General features: G+C 39.9%; 1 protein-coding gene across 11 annotated transcripts in view; it reads right to left on the bottom strand.

Annotated features, from left to right (window-relative positions):
- Positions 1-17,150, bottom strand: part of ppfia1 (PTPRF interacting protein alpha 1) — a 50,158-nt gene extending 33,008 nt beyond the window's left edge. For all 11 annotated transcript variants that reach the window (XM_069657901.1, XM_069657928.1, XM_069657936.1 and 8 more), the window contains exons 1-2: positions 16,147-17,150; positions 14,171-14,440 (exon numbers count right to left, since the gene is read on the bottom strand). In XM_069657901.1, the coding sequence (XP_069514002.1) occupies positions 14,171-14,440 (270 nt within the window). In that variant the 5' untranslated portion in view covers positions 16,147-17,150. The remainder of the gene's footprint in view (positions 1-14,170; positions 14,441-16,146) is intronic.
- Positions 17,151-18,008: the final 858 nt, after the last annotated feature.

Below are 18,008 nucleotides of genomic sequence, written 5' to 3'. Positions count from 1 at the left end.
TGAGCTTTTCCAGCGACTGCCACAGATTCTGCTTCGCTAAAGGAATAAGTGGGAGTTTGCTATTGGCTTGTCTTCACTCCCTTCTAACCAATGAGAGGCCATTGGAGGCGGGCCCAGGGGTAATTACAGAGTGGCTTACTTCCTACATTCCAGAGCAGACGCTGAGGTTGAGTTGTACAGCAAGCTAAAGATTTGTCTTTGCCTCTGTCCGACATTTATGACCCTCTTGTGTTCCTATAATGATTCTTAACTCATCAGTTGGACAAATAATCACATTTAGTACAAAGACATGGGGGTGTTTGCTAGTTTATTGTATACTAGAATGGCTGAAAAGCAGTTTAATTATTTCTGTCTGCAAATCAAATCAGAGGAGCACCCACAAGAGATTTACCGAGTATCAGTACAAGAATATGGATGCAGAGAGACATCAAGAGCGTCTACATGTGATGCACTTTGTCCTCTGTTCTAAATAACTATTCATTAAACTATGTATTTGTAAGAACTTCACCAAAGACCAGAGAAAACGTCGAGCTCCCTGCATGTGGTGGTTGGTTCAAAGAAAGTCTTGAAATATGACCCAGGCAGGACCATCGACCCACAGATTCTCCCACCCACTTTACAAACTGGGCACATCCACAACAAAGTACGACAGTATAATATGAGACACATGGTCTTCTTTGGGGATATTAGAAAAGAAGCTGACCCTTTCTATAGGATAATACATGTCTATCACATACACACGGAGGCACTTGTGAAGAAACGCTTCTTATATATCTGATGTGAAAATGAAGTTCACTTTTACACATGAGAATGTAACTTGGTAGATTTTGGGGGCCTGAAGCCGTCACACAGTCATCCTGCTGGAGCCGTGGATATTTTACTTACCATCATAACAATATTATATATTTGTAGTATCCTTCCATGAAAAAATCATGTCAAGGATTGAAATGATAGCATATAGAACATCGCAAACTGTCCAAGTGACTCGTTTATGGTGATATCTGTTGCATAAATGAGTTTTAAAAGCTTAATCCCTTTGATCATTAACCCCGACATGAGACTATGAAACAAAGGGGCCAATACGCTTACAAAATGCCTGTAGATAGCTAAAGCCTGACATTTCAACACATCAAAGGATTATTTTAGTGCCCTATGTCATCTTACATAATCGTTGTAGGTCCTCAGCCATGATGGCCATATTTAAATAGTTAAAAAAAGTGAAGTCATCACGCTGCAAATTCAAATGTTCATTTGTTTTATGCAGTCAACAATTTAATCCCCAACTATATAAATGATAGTAAGATATGCAGATTGAATGCAGTAGAATTAAAGCTTATATACATGCAAGTGCAGCCATGTGCATTGAAGTGTGATCCCATTCCCCCCTGCAGCAGGGCAAACTGGTGTGTGGCTCAGCCAGTGTGGATGAATGACATGCTGGTTAGAAGTGGACTGAGCTGCTCTATAAGCCTTAGAACAGGGAAGGGGATTAAAGGGGGGGCACAAAAAATGTGTGCCAACCTATTAAAGGAACAGTGTACGAAATCACAGAGAACACACAAAGCTTTTCAGGGATACTGTACACAGCGCCAGGATATTCATGTCTCAGCTTTGTGGCACTAACACAGAGGCTAGTTTCTTCATGGCTATAAAACAACACAGAAAGACGCCTGGTTAAAAGTGGATGAGGAAAAATGAGAGCACAGTTGTAACATAAGTGAGTTATGGAGCAAAGTTTGTTTTCTTTGTCCCCTGATAATAAAGTAAGCCTTAAGAAAGCAGCATGTTAAAAGTTCAATTTACAAGTTTATTAAGGTGCTACAGTTGTTTATGACACACTTTAAAGCTGCATCTTCTTTTTAAAGAGGACAAAGGAAGAGAATTAAAAGTGGTTAAAACACTGAATAAAGCAAATCAAGTATAAAACTGTGTCTCTGATGCTCTTCAGCCGACACAGGATGTCAGCAGGGTCTCCGAGCTGATGCTAACATTTGCTCAGCTTGTTTTTGGGTTAGGATTCCTTCAGTTTTCATTGGGAGCTGAATTATGTGCAAAGGTCTCCTCTACAAAACAAACTGATCCTATTAAAAAACCATCAGAATCACTGAATAAAAGGAAATTCTGTGTAACAATCAGTGCTACCTGAGCTGAGACCTACGTCCATTCAATTGACGGATTTTTTTTTTCTCATCATCATTTCATCATCTTTGGAGGTTAACAGGAAGAAGACATCAAATTTCTTCACTGGCTCAAACTATTTGCAGTAGAGAAGTTGTTCTGGCATTTAATTCATGTGCACAAAAAACTGCCGAAAGGCTGATTGATTGAACAATAAAGAGATATTCCCTAAGTTCAGATGGTTTTAATGTCCTGCCTTACTTTCATATTTCTTACATTCTTCCTTGCTGCAAAAGAAATTCTTCTGGTAGCACAAAAAAAAGATCTGTAGCAGACTACAGTATTTGCTGCTTTTAATCTTGAATTCTGATATGTGCAAGAAGAAAGCAATGCCTTTCATTTTTTAGCAGATAGTTCAAACAGACTTCACTGGGCTTGCTGCGGTAGTTGGTGTTACCGGTGCTACACGGTGTTCAGGCACCCACCGGCTGCATAACTCCCCCACCGCCCCCACCGTCGTTTTGCCTTTTTTGGGCGTATAGAAAGAAAACCCATAGATTTCATTTTCGCTTATCGGCGCAGCTCCCATGTTCATCAAATTAAAAACACTATTTTTTAAATACTATGGTGTGTATTCTTGCTACACTTAGAAAGTGCAGTATCCACTCCATCGCAGCAGCAGCGCAGATTCACAGCACACAGCATGTGTTTTAGCATTGTTTTCTTTTCAGTCCATTATTTATTTGATTCCCGTTTGAATTCGTTTTCCTATATTTGTTTGGTTCAATAGTGTTTGCTAACTTCAATTTTCTACTCTATATATTATTATTATCATCATCATCATTATTGTTCTTTGGCTTTTAAGCCTGTGGATTTTTGTTGTTTACCGTCACCTACAACCTGGAGTATAGGCTTTGTATTCTTTTTTATTTGGTTCCTACTTGAATTTGTTTCCCTTCATTTATTTGGTTCGAGAGTGTTTGCCAATGTCACTTTTTGATTCTATGTAGGCCTATATTATTTAAAACTTTATAGATCTAAAATATTTGTGTATTTTTATATTACAGCACGGGTATGCGCGCCATGCATCGCTGCCAAGCCGTCATCCTCCTTGTTCGTTTTGTTCATTAAAGTTCTAGCCTAGTTAAAAGGTTTAAAAAATGTCCCCACCGTGGCATCCCTAGACTCCACTGCAGCTCTGACGCTGCTAAAGGGAAGGAAGGCAGAACACAGCGAGGCTCCTCTCTGTTGTGTCAACAGTAAGCACAAGAATGTAAAACAAACTCCAAATGACGGCCGACTTAACGAAAGTTAACACGGCTTCAGAATATCATTACTTTCATCATGTCATGTCTACTATCCCTCTAGGATGTTTTTGGCACTGCAGCCGTTCGGGACTTTTCAAGTCTTCACTGCACATAACATTTTGTTTTGACTTTGTGGAAAGTACCGGTACAATTTATGGATTCTTAAAATTTGGCAGCATATCAGAGCATTGCAGCTGATTAATAGGCTTGAGAATAAGCTCTTTTTCTTTGCTTCACCATATGATGGTCAGACTGTTCTGGATTTGGAACTGAGATCGGAACCAATAGGCCTTCCTCCTGCATAATGACTTTAGCTGCTCTTAAAGGCTTACAGCGTGTGCTGAAATCTGACACTGTGCAGAGGGCATCTGTTCTCCTGGAGGAGGACTCACCGTCAAAAACTAATTAGACACCACAATGGCTCCTATTCAGAGCTGCTTAGCCTGCTGCCCAAACACAGACAGAGAAGGAAAAAGTCAATGTAACGAAGGTTACCGAAGAATAGTTTGCACCATATTTACCTCAGCTACTTTAAATTAAAAGTCTGCATCATCTCAGGAATATTAAATATTGTCCAACTTTGGAATCATAACATGTTTTTTTTACAGATTCAACAGAACTAGGTTACAGTCTAGTACATTATTATTCCCATTGCTTCACTAGGCATGTGCATACATTTTATTCAATTTGATATAACTTCACAAGTCCCATAGATTTAATGCACAGGAAAAACAAACAGACAGGAAACAGAAATATGCACAAACAGCTAGCTCGCTTGTAGTTATTGTTCAGTCTTTATTCCCCTAAATTCTTCATACAGCTTCTACTAAACTGTGAACATGAAGATGAAGGGAAGCAACTAGAGGTCGACCGATTGATCGTTTTGGCCGATTAATCGGCCCCGATAAGACTTATTAAAAACTATAATCATCGGCGGATCTTGGCTCCGATAGCGGCCGATGGCTGTGCAGCCTCAGGCGGGGACGTACCTCGCGTGTATTTGCCTTTTTAATGGAGTCTCCATACGTGACATACAGGTAATGCAGGTACCTGGGATAATTAATTAAAGTTAACTTTATAAACACAGCTTTATTCACAAATTATGATCATGATAAGGTTGTTGTTTATAGTATTGCATCATTAATGAATTAGACTATCGTTAACTTTCACTGCTGTTCTGCCGAGCTCATGCTGCTGTCTCTGTTTAGCTAGCAAGCTCGCTACAATTTGGCTAGCAGTGAGTGCAAGCCTAGCACAACTAATGGGATCATATCTGATCATTTGAGGGGCACTTTTGCTAAAATTTAAGTTTACGTGTGCAACTCCCGACGATACTCGTAACAACTGTTAGAAACCATGAAAAGCCACTCGTACGTGGAGACCGTGAGAGGGGTGGGTGGGGGCTAAACCTTTGCTGTACCGGGGAACAGCTGACAGGTGGTCCGTGATTCATATTATATCTGACTCGTTTCAGTTTATTTCTCCCCTCAGAAGTTATCTCTGGAATATAACGTAACAATATCAGCTCTCCACGATATAAGACGGGCAGGCAGGGAGGAAAATACATCATTTAACTGTTACTTAGATTACTTACCAATGTGGCGTTCTCTCTTCTAAATAATCCAACCACGTAACGTCAACTGTCCATTCATGACATGAAATCACACTTTTTATGATCCTCCTCACTCCGGTAATGTGCACAAACACTAATAGTTTGTAAGAGTGGTATTTAAAAATGTAACGGGACGCGCAGCATCTGGCCTGATACACGCCACGGAGCGCATCGACATGTAAACAAATCCAACACATTTCCAACGATGTAATCCAGCAGATCACACTTCAGGATACTCTCCGAACTTATTATCAAAGTCGAAGTGGCAAAAAACGGGTTTATTAAAAACCAGCGTTTGCATAAGGCTGCTGTAGGAGTAAAGCACGTCACAGCGTCAACACAAACTGTTGTGAACAACAATGTGTAGGTCAAGTTAAAGGAAAAGAGCGAGAGGCTGACGCAGGGGCGATACATTCGCTTTTTAAATAAGACTCTTTGATGCTACTTGAGTTGTGTCTGCTGAATTAGAGTTTCTATTTTTTTCTCCCAAATATACCAGAAAGCTTCCGTGATGATAATAAACATTCATTTGTAACTTTAGTGAAACTTTACTTTATCAGAAAGGTTTTATTAAACCAGCAACTTCAAGAAAACATCTGCAGCATCATTTCAATTTAAAAAGGATTAATAAAGTGCAACTTTAATCATTCATGTAGATTGAAATAAACATCAAATATATAAAAGTAAATAATAAAGTTATATATTTATAGATTATCTATTTGATAGCCTATGTAGTTAATAGCTATGTTTCCTCCAGCTGCCATCTAATGTAAAGTAAATCAGTTCAATACAGTCTCTCTGTGGGACTATCTGCTGAGCAAAGGCACAATGTGGGCACAACAACAGAGTTAGATGTTCATCTGCAGATTATATTTTCTTTACTACTTATTTTAATTATTTAGGTATTGATTACTCTTTGAGATTCATGCTCTGTTGAAGATTTATGTTTTTATTTTGTTATTTATTTGACACATTCTTTCAGTTCAACAGTTATGTGTAAGGATGTGTAATAAAGATAAAGATTGTTCATTTAAATTGGTTTCATTTTTTTTCGTGGGGTAGGGAGATATCGGCCGATTAATCGGCTATCGGCTTTTTCCTCGTACAATCTATCGTTATTATATCGGCCTTTAAAAATCCACTATCGGTCGACCTCTAGAAGCAACATCAGAGATCATTTAGGGTCCTTCTAATCCCCCATTTTGCACATTTTGTCAGGCAACATGTCAATCATGACTAAAAGTTTTATACTCTTCATAATACAAAAGTTTGTTTTACTACTATTCAGTGTAAAGAAAGAATACTATTATTCTGAATATAACAATATTGCACATTTGCAATGTATGTTGCATATTCAGTTTGGATCTGAAATAGAACTTATGAATGTAACAGTTTCCATGCCAGACATGTGGGAGAAGCTGCTTAATTCAAGTGTTAGGAGCATTCTTGGGACATGTAAACAGCACATTCAGAATGTGTGTCCAAGTCAGACTTTACTGCCGTTTTAGACAGTGACTGTGTACAGTCAGCTCTGTGTATTGTTAAAAAAATACTAGACAACAGTTTGCTAAGCTAGGGTTAATCACAGTATGTATGGTTAAATGCAAAAGCGAATATTAGTGGAATATTCCTGTTCATTAGGCATGTAAACAGCCTGGTAAGGATACTGACTTTTTTTTTTTTTTAAAGGCAAAAACGTGGATATTTTGTGCATGTGAACGAAATATTGTAACGCAACTGTTAAAGTACCAAGTCTCGGAGGGAAGGTTAATGTTGCCACAGAGTGAAATTCAGAAGAAGAGGAAGCTTAGCTGGAGGGACCTGTGGAGTCTGGAGGATAGTCCTATCACATTCCTGTTAGGGGCAACTTACAATAGATGGAGACCCATCGTGCCCATTGTGTCCTGAGACAGCCACCTTGAGGCATATTTTGTCCGGTTGTAAGATTAGTCTGACGCAAGGTCGGTACACATGGCGACATAACCAGCTTTTAGGTAGGGTCACCCCCTACCCTAACCTTAACCCCTCATCTTCCTTGCTCTCTCTTCTCTCCTCTCACTTTCATGAGGGAGTAAGGGGAGGTAGAGCGTACGGCCCGATCCGTCGGGGGGAGAGTGCTAGCCCCACATCTCACACATCTCTCTATATAAACTCTTCTCTCTATCCTTCTGTCCATTTTTCTCTTGCAGTATGCTGCTTGTAGTATTGGCGTTGTCAGTACCTTGAGCTCATGGCGGAGCCTGGGTCTGGTTAATTATGATGCTTGGGTTGCGGTGACCACTAGAGGGTCATGTGGTAGGTTAAAGCTTTGTCTTCTCACGATTATATAAACATGATTGACGGTGATATTGACATTTCTGCCCGTAGAAAACTCTGCTGCATATCAAATCAAGCGCTCCCTAGACTAACAGCCACTTCTCGATTCCAATTCTTTAAAGGGAAGGTTTGAAACATGTCACATGCTTATTTCACAGAAGAAATCGCACACACAGGGTCTGCAACAACACTGCAAAAGTAGCCCAATTCCACTGGAAAAAACTGGACCTGGCAACCCAGGATTTTACTATATATAATATTTTGTTGACTGTTGTTGACCCAACATGATTCTGAAATGAAATTCCTGTTGTTCAATTCCATTATGCATCGTAATAAGACTTTAAAACATATTATACTGTAATGAAGCAGACGAGCAGCACAGAGAGGGGGAGAGCTGCTGCGCAGGCGCTCAGAGGGAGGCAGAGAGGGAGCGATCACGTGGTATGAAACTTTGTTTGATCATGAAGCCTGATGCTCCTCCACAGCTCTGTGTTTAACAGTGAAAAATATGAACTTCACAGCACACATGACAGCGTGTCGAGACGGAGTTTGTACTTTATGGTAACTGTGCGCTGAAATACGGACAGATCGTGACGTTGTTGAGCCAGGTACAGCATGAGACACACACACAGATCTGTGTCATATCTGCTCCTCTCCTAACATCTGTGTCCTCCCCGCGCAGCATAGGGATAAACCACGATAACTCTGATAAACTACACGTTGATCCCCTCCGGTTAACTCATCAAAGGCATGCCAAGATTTTATTCTTTATAAAAGGTTGTTCACGGAAATCACGCAACCCCATTAAGTCAGGGGCAGGGCATGAGAGAGAGACACACAGATCTGTGTCCTCACTGCGCTGCATGATTACAGAATTGTGGCCTCTCCCTCTCATCAGTTAAAAACTTAGATACAGTCTCCTTACTGAATAAATACAGACACAATCGGTCTGTATTTCCATGCATGTGACGGCCATGCAACGGCTCTGCCTGAGGGAAATTTGTTTAGGAATTGATAAGCAGCATCGAAATTTAAATTTCTTGATGATTCTGTCAGAATCTGAATGTTGGAACCAGCTCTATTTTAGAACCGGTTCTCGATTTCCAACCCTAACTAACGCTCAGTTGCGTTTTGAACACTACTTGATGTTATGCTAAAACAGGAAGTCACTTGTTAAACAGAAACATCGGCGCTCCCTAAACAGCTTAGCGTCGGTTGTTTGGATGTATTTCGGGTTTAGGGCAAGTGATGTTAAGCAAGAAAAAATAATCAGCAAAGCATGAAACCTGCGTCTGCGCCGCAAAGCAACACAACTAACTTGTTCAACCAGCTGAAAAAGCAGCACAAAGCGCAGCACGATGAATAGAAATACAATAGCCCGAACCAGACATAAGAAAACACTCAAAAGGGCTTTACAACTTCACCATGAAGAAACCTTCATCATAATGAAGCCCATCACAAATGGTAAATAAAACAGCTGCACAATCTGCGACTCCATAAAAGCTCAGACAGTGAAACTTAACTTTCAAATAAGCAAAGTTATCTTTTTTGTTGCAAGTTTTTCTACAGAGTGAGGAGTTATGAAAGAAACGCCATTCCAAAGAGTTTGTAGTTCGGCTAAAATATGCAGAAAAAATATAAATGAAGCAACACCAGGAGTGTAAAAGCTACTACCACTTCTTTCAATCAACAATCATCGCAGCGGTTGTAGAAAACAGCTGGAATTTCACATCTGACAAAAACACACAACAGGTGAGGCTCAAGCAATACTATCTCAAGCTCTGACTGATACAGAAAAACAGAAGTGGGCTTTTCTGCAACATGTGGGCCCTAAAATTCATCTGTGCATGTTTTCAGGATAGAATGGATGTACTTTCATGCAAAAGTCAGAAATTATTCTTTGACTGACACGTGCATGCACCGAAAACTGGAGTCAATGAGATATCCAGAAGAAGACATTTCAATTTACTAACCAAGTTACAATCACAACAGAAGCAAAAAAGGACAACTAAAGGGGAAAAAAGCACCATCCAACAGGACAAAGCTGGAGTCTGAAAGAGCTGTTGACGTGTGAGCAAGCTACTGAGGAATGTCTGAGCATTCCAGTCCAAGGGTACGCTCACCGGGAGGGAGGGAACAGGAGAGAAAAATGCACCTCCCCTTTACCTGCCCACTCCAGCCTCAACACTGTGACTCCCTCCAACACAATAGGTCAAGAGAGCAGCAAGGTTAACGTAAGGTTACTAGGACTGTCTCTGAGATCTGGACAAAGCAACAATTTCATTTAAGAGCTTTCAATCATTAATCAGAAATGTTTAAATCTCCATTCTGTCATAGGTTTAAGGAAATGTAGTAACTTTTAAAGGATTCTAAGCAACATTTTAAGTCACAGTCAACCCAAAGTTTCTTAAAAGACATTTTTAATGAGGAACTCATATTTATTGTCTTTATTGTTAGTTAGCACACGCTTAAAAGAACCTCACACTACATTTAAAGCTGATAGCTAAATAAGAGCCGTTAAGTAATGTGCAATTCATTGTCTGATTAATCGTTTTAATAATGACTAGTCGACTATCAAAATTGTCATTAGACTTAATCTGATCCATGAAATTAAGTGACCCAAAGAGGAGTTTGGGATTGAAGATTTAAAAAGTGCACTGAAAACAAAAGAACACATTACACAGTGCATTAAAGCCAGATTACAGCATATAAAAAGTGCCTCTACTTGATTAACAGCAGTATTTTTCCTGCCTTCCAGATACAAATCCCAGGAGACCTGGCAGAAAGCCAGATGATCAGCTGACAACATCACAGAAGCATGAGCAGCAGTGTGCATGCACACGAACAGTCACAAAGGAATCATACATTTATGAACGCAGTAACTTCAGTCTGACTTGTACAGATCAGATACTTTTATGATGAACAAAAGGTAAAAATAGGGATTATCGGCCGGGCCGATTATCGGCCGGGCCGATTATCGGCGTTGATATTCGGAATTTTGACGCATATCGGCATCGGCCTTTTTTTTTCAATCCGACGGCCGATAAGAGATCAATTTAAAACGGGGTTATTTTGGCTCTGATGCAGCCGCGCCTCTCTGTCTGCAGTCCCTTCTCTGTCTCCAGCATTGTCCCACCCACAGCACTGATTGGTTACACGCAGAGCCATGGCACGGGTAACAGTCAATCAGCAGTGAAAGCTGTGCATGCAGAGTGCTCACACACACAGCCGAGAGGAGAATAAGTTCATTTCTTTGCTAATTTTATTTGACTTTGTTTTATTTACTTTATAAAACTTCAGGAAGTTATTTATTCATTTAAATTTTCAGGTAACTTTATAAGAGATGCTGCTGACCCTGGGAACTCCCTGTGCTTTTTGTATGTTTGTTTAATAAACATATGCTTAAAGGCATTTAAACAAAGTTAAGTGTTGGCGTTTGTATTATTCAAAATTTTGACGCCAATATTTTCACTTTTACTGCAAATGAATATCGGCTCCAAATATCGGTAATCGGCCTCCTTGACTACTAATAATCGGTATCGGCCCTGAAAAAACCATATCGGTCTATCGCTAGTAAAAAATATATGAATATAAAGAGTGGAAGTTGAAATAACGGCAGTCTTAAGGCAGTGTAATAGGTTTTCATGGACTTTAAAATACTGCTGAGATTTGAAACCCTTAAAAATCACAAAATAAAGAAAAACGAAATGTAAAGAAAATGTAACAAACATTTTGGCAGTTTGATGCATTTTGCAGGATTAAATACAACTCTGTCCTCAAGCTCAACAGTTCACAGTTAACAGTTCATTGTAAAGCCCAGACTCCACAGGTGTTAACTAGTTTAACTGTCTGTAACGCAGCTTTTTAAACAAGAGTGCAATACCAGTCATTTAAATATGCACGAATGGCACTGGAGCACAGAGGCACTGTTTGCTCTGCATCGCACTTTGAGGTGCATTCAACCCTCTGCATGTGCTTTGAGAATGAGTCTTTTTGCACAGTTTAGTGGGCACAAAAGCCAAATCAAATCGAGGGATGCTCATCCCATAAAACGGCTATATTCTCCAAACTGCAACTTGTGCACAGATGATCCCACGGGTTCCTACATGCATATGTACTGGGAATGCAGGGTTGTGACATTTTCTGGGGTCAGGTTTGTGCTACTTCGTCTGATGTTCTGGGTATAGCAGTGCCACGCTCTCCCACTCTGCTAATCCTATATGATACCGCCTCATTAAAACTAACAAGTATAAATTACATGTTTCTCAACGGACATCACTGCTGCCAAAAAGATACGCTTTACGTTTACAAAAAAAAATCAATGGATAAACACATGTATTGATATCATTATTACGGGACCATAAATGGCAAGAATGCATGGGGCTGGATCAGGGACCAATAAAAAATTGATCACAAAAAAAACTGGATTCATTGAAAAATCGTTGAGTCTATCCAATGTTAAAACGTGTCAAAAATGCCCAAAGCCCAAAGTCACATCTTCTTGGAGATTTATTTTGGTCAAACCAACTTTTATTTACAAAATGGCAAAAAGCAGCCTAACATTTAAGAAGCTGAAAGCAGCTAATGTTGACATTTTTGCTGTAAACACTGTAACAATACATTGAGACCCAAGTAGGTCTGGGTGATATGGCCAAAATCCTATATCACGAGATATCAGGCTTTCTGGTAATTTAACAAATGATTTGTCTATATGCAATAACCACATGGTAAACCCTATTTCGGACAATCCTGTGCGAACTACATACTTGATAAATAAGAGTTCTGAGTTTCTGTTTTTGCTTGGCCTGAGCCCGAGTCCTTTTCTGCATGTTGTGTGTCCGTCCTCTCCATGTTAATAAACAGCGGCTCCCTCTATGGTTCGCTCCAGGTTCACTCCCACGTGCAAGGATTAGAACGTCAAGCATTGTCGAAATGAGGTATAAATTGCTGTAAAGCAGCTGTAAAGTTCAGCCGCTGGTTTCGTGACATCACGATAGAGGCGATATAGAAAAACATATACGATTATGACAACATTTTCATATCGTCATACTGTGCAGCCCTATTTGCCCTAGATTCATTTTCTTTCATATGATTAATTGCTGCAGCTCGACAGTGTATAGAAAGTCAGGCAGCTTCTGAATGAGTAAAAAAACAGTGTTAGTAGCTTGACTTCAATACTGCCATCAATTCAGCGTCCATAAAGCAACAGCCTGTGTGGGTGCTGTGACAACATTTTACTTTCACATATTTATATCTTCATATAGGCCTGTTTTCTTTGAAGGGCATCGACTGTCAAAGAATGGATAAATGAAGAATGAAGTCTTCCACGGTATCTCAGTGTTTGGATGTAGTTTTTCTGGCTGTACAACACAGAGCTGCAAGAAAAGGCCTCGGCATCCCACAAATGTCATCTGCATCACTTCTTGGGAGATGGGAGCTGGGATACTATCAGTTAGAGGACTGTGTAATCTTCTCTGCTTTCTGAATGTAGTGATCCCTCCCAATCTACAGACCTCACTGCTTTTAAGACTGATGTGTCATCTGTCATCCTCTGAGCTGTGATCGCTCACAGTCTGAATGCCACATGGTTCCCTCACTAGTTTAATAAAATGTCAGACAAACCCTGATAATAGATAGCTTGTTTAAGTTCATACACAGGATGCATATTCAACTAGAACTACAACAACACTTTAATTATTACCAGCTTCTAATGCATCATTAAAACCTAGAAACCTGATCCCTTTGTTTTAAATGAAAGACCCCAGCGGGCAGAAACATGAGTCAGTAATATAACAGAGACCTGCAGCAGATGGACAAAGTCTGGATCACGATTCCCTCTACATTTTGTTATGCAAATAACAGAAACCAAACCACAGTTTTGACAACATCATTACTGTAAGGAAAGCACTATGTAGAAATTATATGCACAGAAGGGTTCCAAGATATTTGAAAAAGCAACATTTCAATATATTTAGTAGACAGGCTACTTTTGAAAAAACTACGAGCAAACCACCGTGAGCCTACATGACCTTTGTGCACACACACCTTGCAATCAGTCAGCCATACAACTATCAAAACCATGCCAGGCTCTGGTATCACTTTCTCTACTGCGAGAGCTAGGGCTCGGCAATATGGCCAAAAATCTAATTTGTCTTTGATATTGTACCCATATGTTAGCTTCTTTTTGAGCAGGTGTTTTGGGGCTACAACTGTCTGGTGCAACTCACAGTCACACAGCTGTCCAAGTGGGCTGTGTGTCTCTGTTTGAAAAGCTGGAATTAATTAATTGTGCTGCTGCTTTTTGGTTGCCAAACAATTTAGAAAAACATGAAGGTTTGCTCAAGGTCGGACACAGCAAAACCAAACCACTTCTAGGAAACTGAGAAGATTTTTTTAGGAAGAAACTCTTTTATGAACGTCTTAGCGCATGCTGCCATGTTGACATTTTACCTGTGTGAGAAGAGAATTGCGGCATTATTTTGATCTACAGGAGCTCTGGAAAGGGGCGGCCGTTCTGCACCATAATTACCCAAGTTAAAGTAAAAATTAATCTTATTTATTGCTCAGCTCTAGTTGGAACAAAACATTTGTAAGAGCTGTGATTCAAAAAGTGAGATTGGCTGACCACACAGAATGTACAAGAATAGAGTACACCCCTCTCACCAAATGTGAGACCCAGCAGGTGTTTTTGTTTTGTAGGAATGTTTAGTTGAAGGGCGGATACTGCAGGTAACAAATCTCGATCATGTCAGGGAAAAAATAATTTAATAAACGACTGGGCTTACTTTGAAAATTATAAAGCTCTCCCTCCACTTACCTGTGGCAAAGCAGTGTTCAGTTGTCTCTGCAGTGAGTCCCTTTCATGGCTGACTTCGTGCAGTTTCCCCTGAGTCAGGCCCAGATTCTCCTGAGTCTCTCTCAGAGTGTCGAGAAGTCGATCCCTCTCCTCCAGCATGGACACCATCAGCGACTCAAAGTGACCCTCTGAGTCTGACTGCAGCGGGGAGCCAGAGCCCCGACGACCACTGCCGCCTCCCCCGCCGGGCCCTTCAGCCTCACTGATGGTGGGCATCACCTCGCACATCATCTACAGCCCGGGGGTGGACAGAGGACAGCAGGAAAAGAAAGAGTTTAGAAGTTGATATTAATATAAATTACACCTGTGGTTTTCCTGTAGTGACATGCCGTGAAAAAGGTCTATTGCAATGGACTTAACCCTTTGTCCTACACAAAGGACGGTACACCCAATAGTTCCCTGGCAATAATACTCGGCAAAACAAACTAACAAAAACAAAATTATTGTAAACTCTTCACAGTGAGGTCAGTGGATTATCCTACACAACCTAAATTATTTTTCTGTAGATTGAAGATTTCATGTCGATTGTCCTTTATCTACGTACACATGGATAGCATTGTGCAGTGCGAAATGAGCATTTACTTTAGTTTAATTCAGTTTTCACACATTTTATTTGGCATCTTGACATGGAAATCGACCAGAAGTAAAGTCAGAAGAAAAACAGCTTGCTTAGCCAGTAGATGGCTTTACTGGAGCGTTTGTCCCAGTTGCTCACAGTGGACGTGTAATGCATTTAAATACGCTGTAATTTGCATTGCAAAATATTAAAAAAGCTGCTGCAAAAATCAGGCTTTTTTGACCACAACAATCATCAAAAATGCCTGCAAAATCCCAGAGGGACTGTTAACAACTGCTGGAATATACTTGCCTAGAGTAAGCATCACCTACATTGCATTCAGAAAAGTACACAGAGCCTTTAATCAATCACATGCAACTAAACTAGTTGTGTCTGAAGCTCCTTTAGTGACGTCAGATCAGGGAACAGCTGGGCAGGAAGGTCTGGGGAATTAGAACCACACTCCACACCAAGGAGCTTAGGTGCTGTAGACAGACTGTTAGACAAATAGCCAAGAATCATGTGAGCTGGATTTCACATACCTACAAAGAACAACAATTTACAAATTGAAACAAGTGGAGTAGGAACTTAGTGGCAGCCGGAGCTACCCCTTCATCTCTTTCTTTGCATCGCCTGAGATGCCAAAAAGCACTGCGTTTGATTCAGTGCACCAACACTCGACTGTCCAGCAACGACGTTCAAAAACTGGGTAATGCCTGTTGTGTATGCAAATTAACCAGACAAAAACTAACCTGCTATCCTTATTTAACTCCAATCATAAACTTAGTGTTTCATATAATAAACAATATAGCTTGTGGAAGGCGCAAATCTTAACCTAAAATACAAAACCAATGCTCCATATCGAGGTCAAGCCACTCAGGCTCAACAATGTTTGTAAGGGGGAGGGTCACTCAGCATCCATGAGAGGGAGTGACAGATGGTGGGTCCAGTGAATGCAAAGAAATCCCAAACATCAAAAAGTAAAGATGACAAACCACGATCTGGAGGCAGGACATGTAGATAGACTTTAAACATTTCTAATCAAAAAGGGAACAATTTTGATTACATTTACAAAGATGCTACAGGGAGAACTGACCTAATCTGGCATGACTAAGTTAACTTAAAATAGAATTTGTGTAATTATAGCTGAATTTGACCTATCAAAACAAATCAAATATAGACATAACATAAGTTTGACCTTGTAATATACCACAATTACGATTCAGGTAAAGGAGAATAAAGTGTAATTGGAGCTACCTCAACCAAAAATTGACGTACGTGCAGTTTATAATTGATATCCACTATGGTGCAGTTACACACAATCGATCTGTAAATATGGTTAATCACAATTTACATACAACAAGTTTTTTAGTTATCTCACCTTGGAAAAATGGCGTTATTCCAAATGCCTTTAATCCACGTTAGTTTATGGTGTCAAGTAAACGTCAACAAGCAGGTACTCCAATTTATGTTTCAATTTCCACAGATATCCAGAGTCAATCAGAGCACATACATTCCATTCAGAGGCTGGGATGCATTAAGGCTGTGGGGAAAAGGGATAAAAGGGATCCGAAAGGCCTCAAAGAGAAACCCACATAAAGTGAGCAGGGGGCAGTATTCCAAGTTTGGCCGGCTAACTCAACGTTAGCACGCTAGCATTAAGTATGCTGGCGATCCGATGATTGCATATGTGGATTTTAAAGTGTCTACCTCTGCCTAGAAAAACAAATTGCCATCCTCTAAAATAAAGTTTAATCCACCAAGAATAACATCTCATAACAGGTAGAAATGTTATGATACAGTTAGCTGACGTGGTAACAGCTGTAGCATTGCTAGCTTTAGCTAATTTGAAGCAGAGTTCTTTGGCTTGAAGACAGTTTAAAGTCGACAGCTAGCCAACGTTAGCTACTAGCCAGCTAGGTAGCTAACGCTTGCTAGTCTCATATACGAACTTAGCTAAGACAACCTCGGGTAGTCATCAAAGGATAAGCTCTATTCCGTAGAAAAGTTAACAACATGATACAGTATACCATAAATATTTATCTCACATTATCGAAAATACTAAAACAATTTTTTAAAAATCCTGAAATAGCTCCTCAAAGATCTGCTGAAATGATTAATCTATCATTAGCGCATCAGCTAACGCTAGCTTCCTGTCGATTCGGTGGAGTCGCGTCACCACATCACGGCTCGACTCGAAAACTTCCAGCCAACATTGAACGTTAGCGACGTTTTATGTCCGTTTGGGAAATCCAAACTGTAATTTAAAACGTATATTCCCTTCGTTTCCGTCCGAGTTTCTGGAGTTTTCTCGGTATTCCCACCAAAAAGGTCCGTTGATCCGGTCCTTCCCCGTCGCCACTGCCTGCCAGCCTCGGCAGTCGGGACAGCCAATGGTGGGCTCTCTGTCGCTAGCACTTTTCATTAGCCAGCTAGTCCACGGGAAGAGAGCGCTGCACAGGCTGGCAACAGGAGGTAGTGATGGGAATTGCTGCTTGTTTTAATGATCAGATCTCAAGAGCCGTCTCCTGAACGCTTTAAATTTAGAAGGCAATAACTTGTGGATTTTATAATTGAGTCAATGTTTTGAACCATGATTGGTATGTGTATTGGTATTTGTGTACATGTTACTATTAAATTATGTTGTGCCTTATGCAAAAACATATATATTTTTTTATATTCCATAACTTTACACCTGTCTCATGTCAGAATATAAAACATTATTACAGACTCATTTTGATGATTACAACTGAGATATGTCAAGAATAACTATCCTATTTGTCTAACAAAAACAAATCACCCTCAGATAATGGTTAACGAAATAATTATCTAACACAAATCTGTACAGATACATATATTTTATTTCAATTGTATACTATTAGAATACTGATTTATTAAATAATTTATTTACCCTGTTGTTTTTTATTTGGATTGAAGGGGTCACAAATTTGTTGTAGGATCATTCTTTTATTATGTCATTTGTTGATTTGCATTTAAAAAACATTTGGCTATCAGACAGCAGCCGGTTGCCCTGTTCACTAAAAGGTGTAGACGTTAGAGCTTATTTGTTAGCAACCAAACATCACTAAAGAGAAAATCAGCAGCACCTTCTGATCCTGTAGAAACCCAGCCTTCATTCAGGTAAGGCCACAAATCTAAAATCATAAACTGGACGCACATATTTTATCATCCAGTATGACTTTTGTGCACACGGACCACATTCCCCTAGGTCCCTTAATGCTT

Source organism: Semicossyphus pulcher, unplaced genomic scaffold (genome assembly GCF_022749685.1).
Source record: "Semicossyphus pulcher isolate SPU_LCO1_2020_fin unplaced genomic scaffold, fSemPul1.0.p SCAF_1, whole genome shotgun sequence".
In the NCBI taxonomy this organism is placed as follows: domain Eukaryota; kingdom Metazoa; phylum Chordata; class Actinopteri; order Labriformes; family Labridae; genus Semicossyphus; species Semicossyphus pulcher.
The sequence above is the reverse complement of the archived record's forward strand: the minus strand, read 5'-3'. Positions and strand labels throughout refer to the sequence as shown.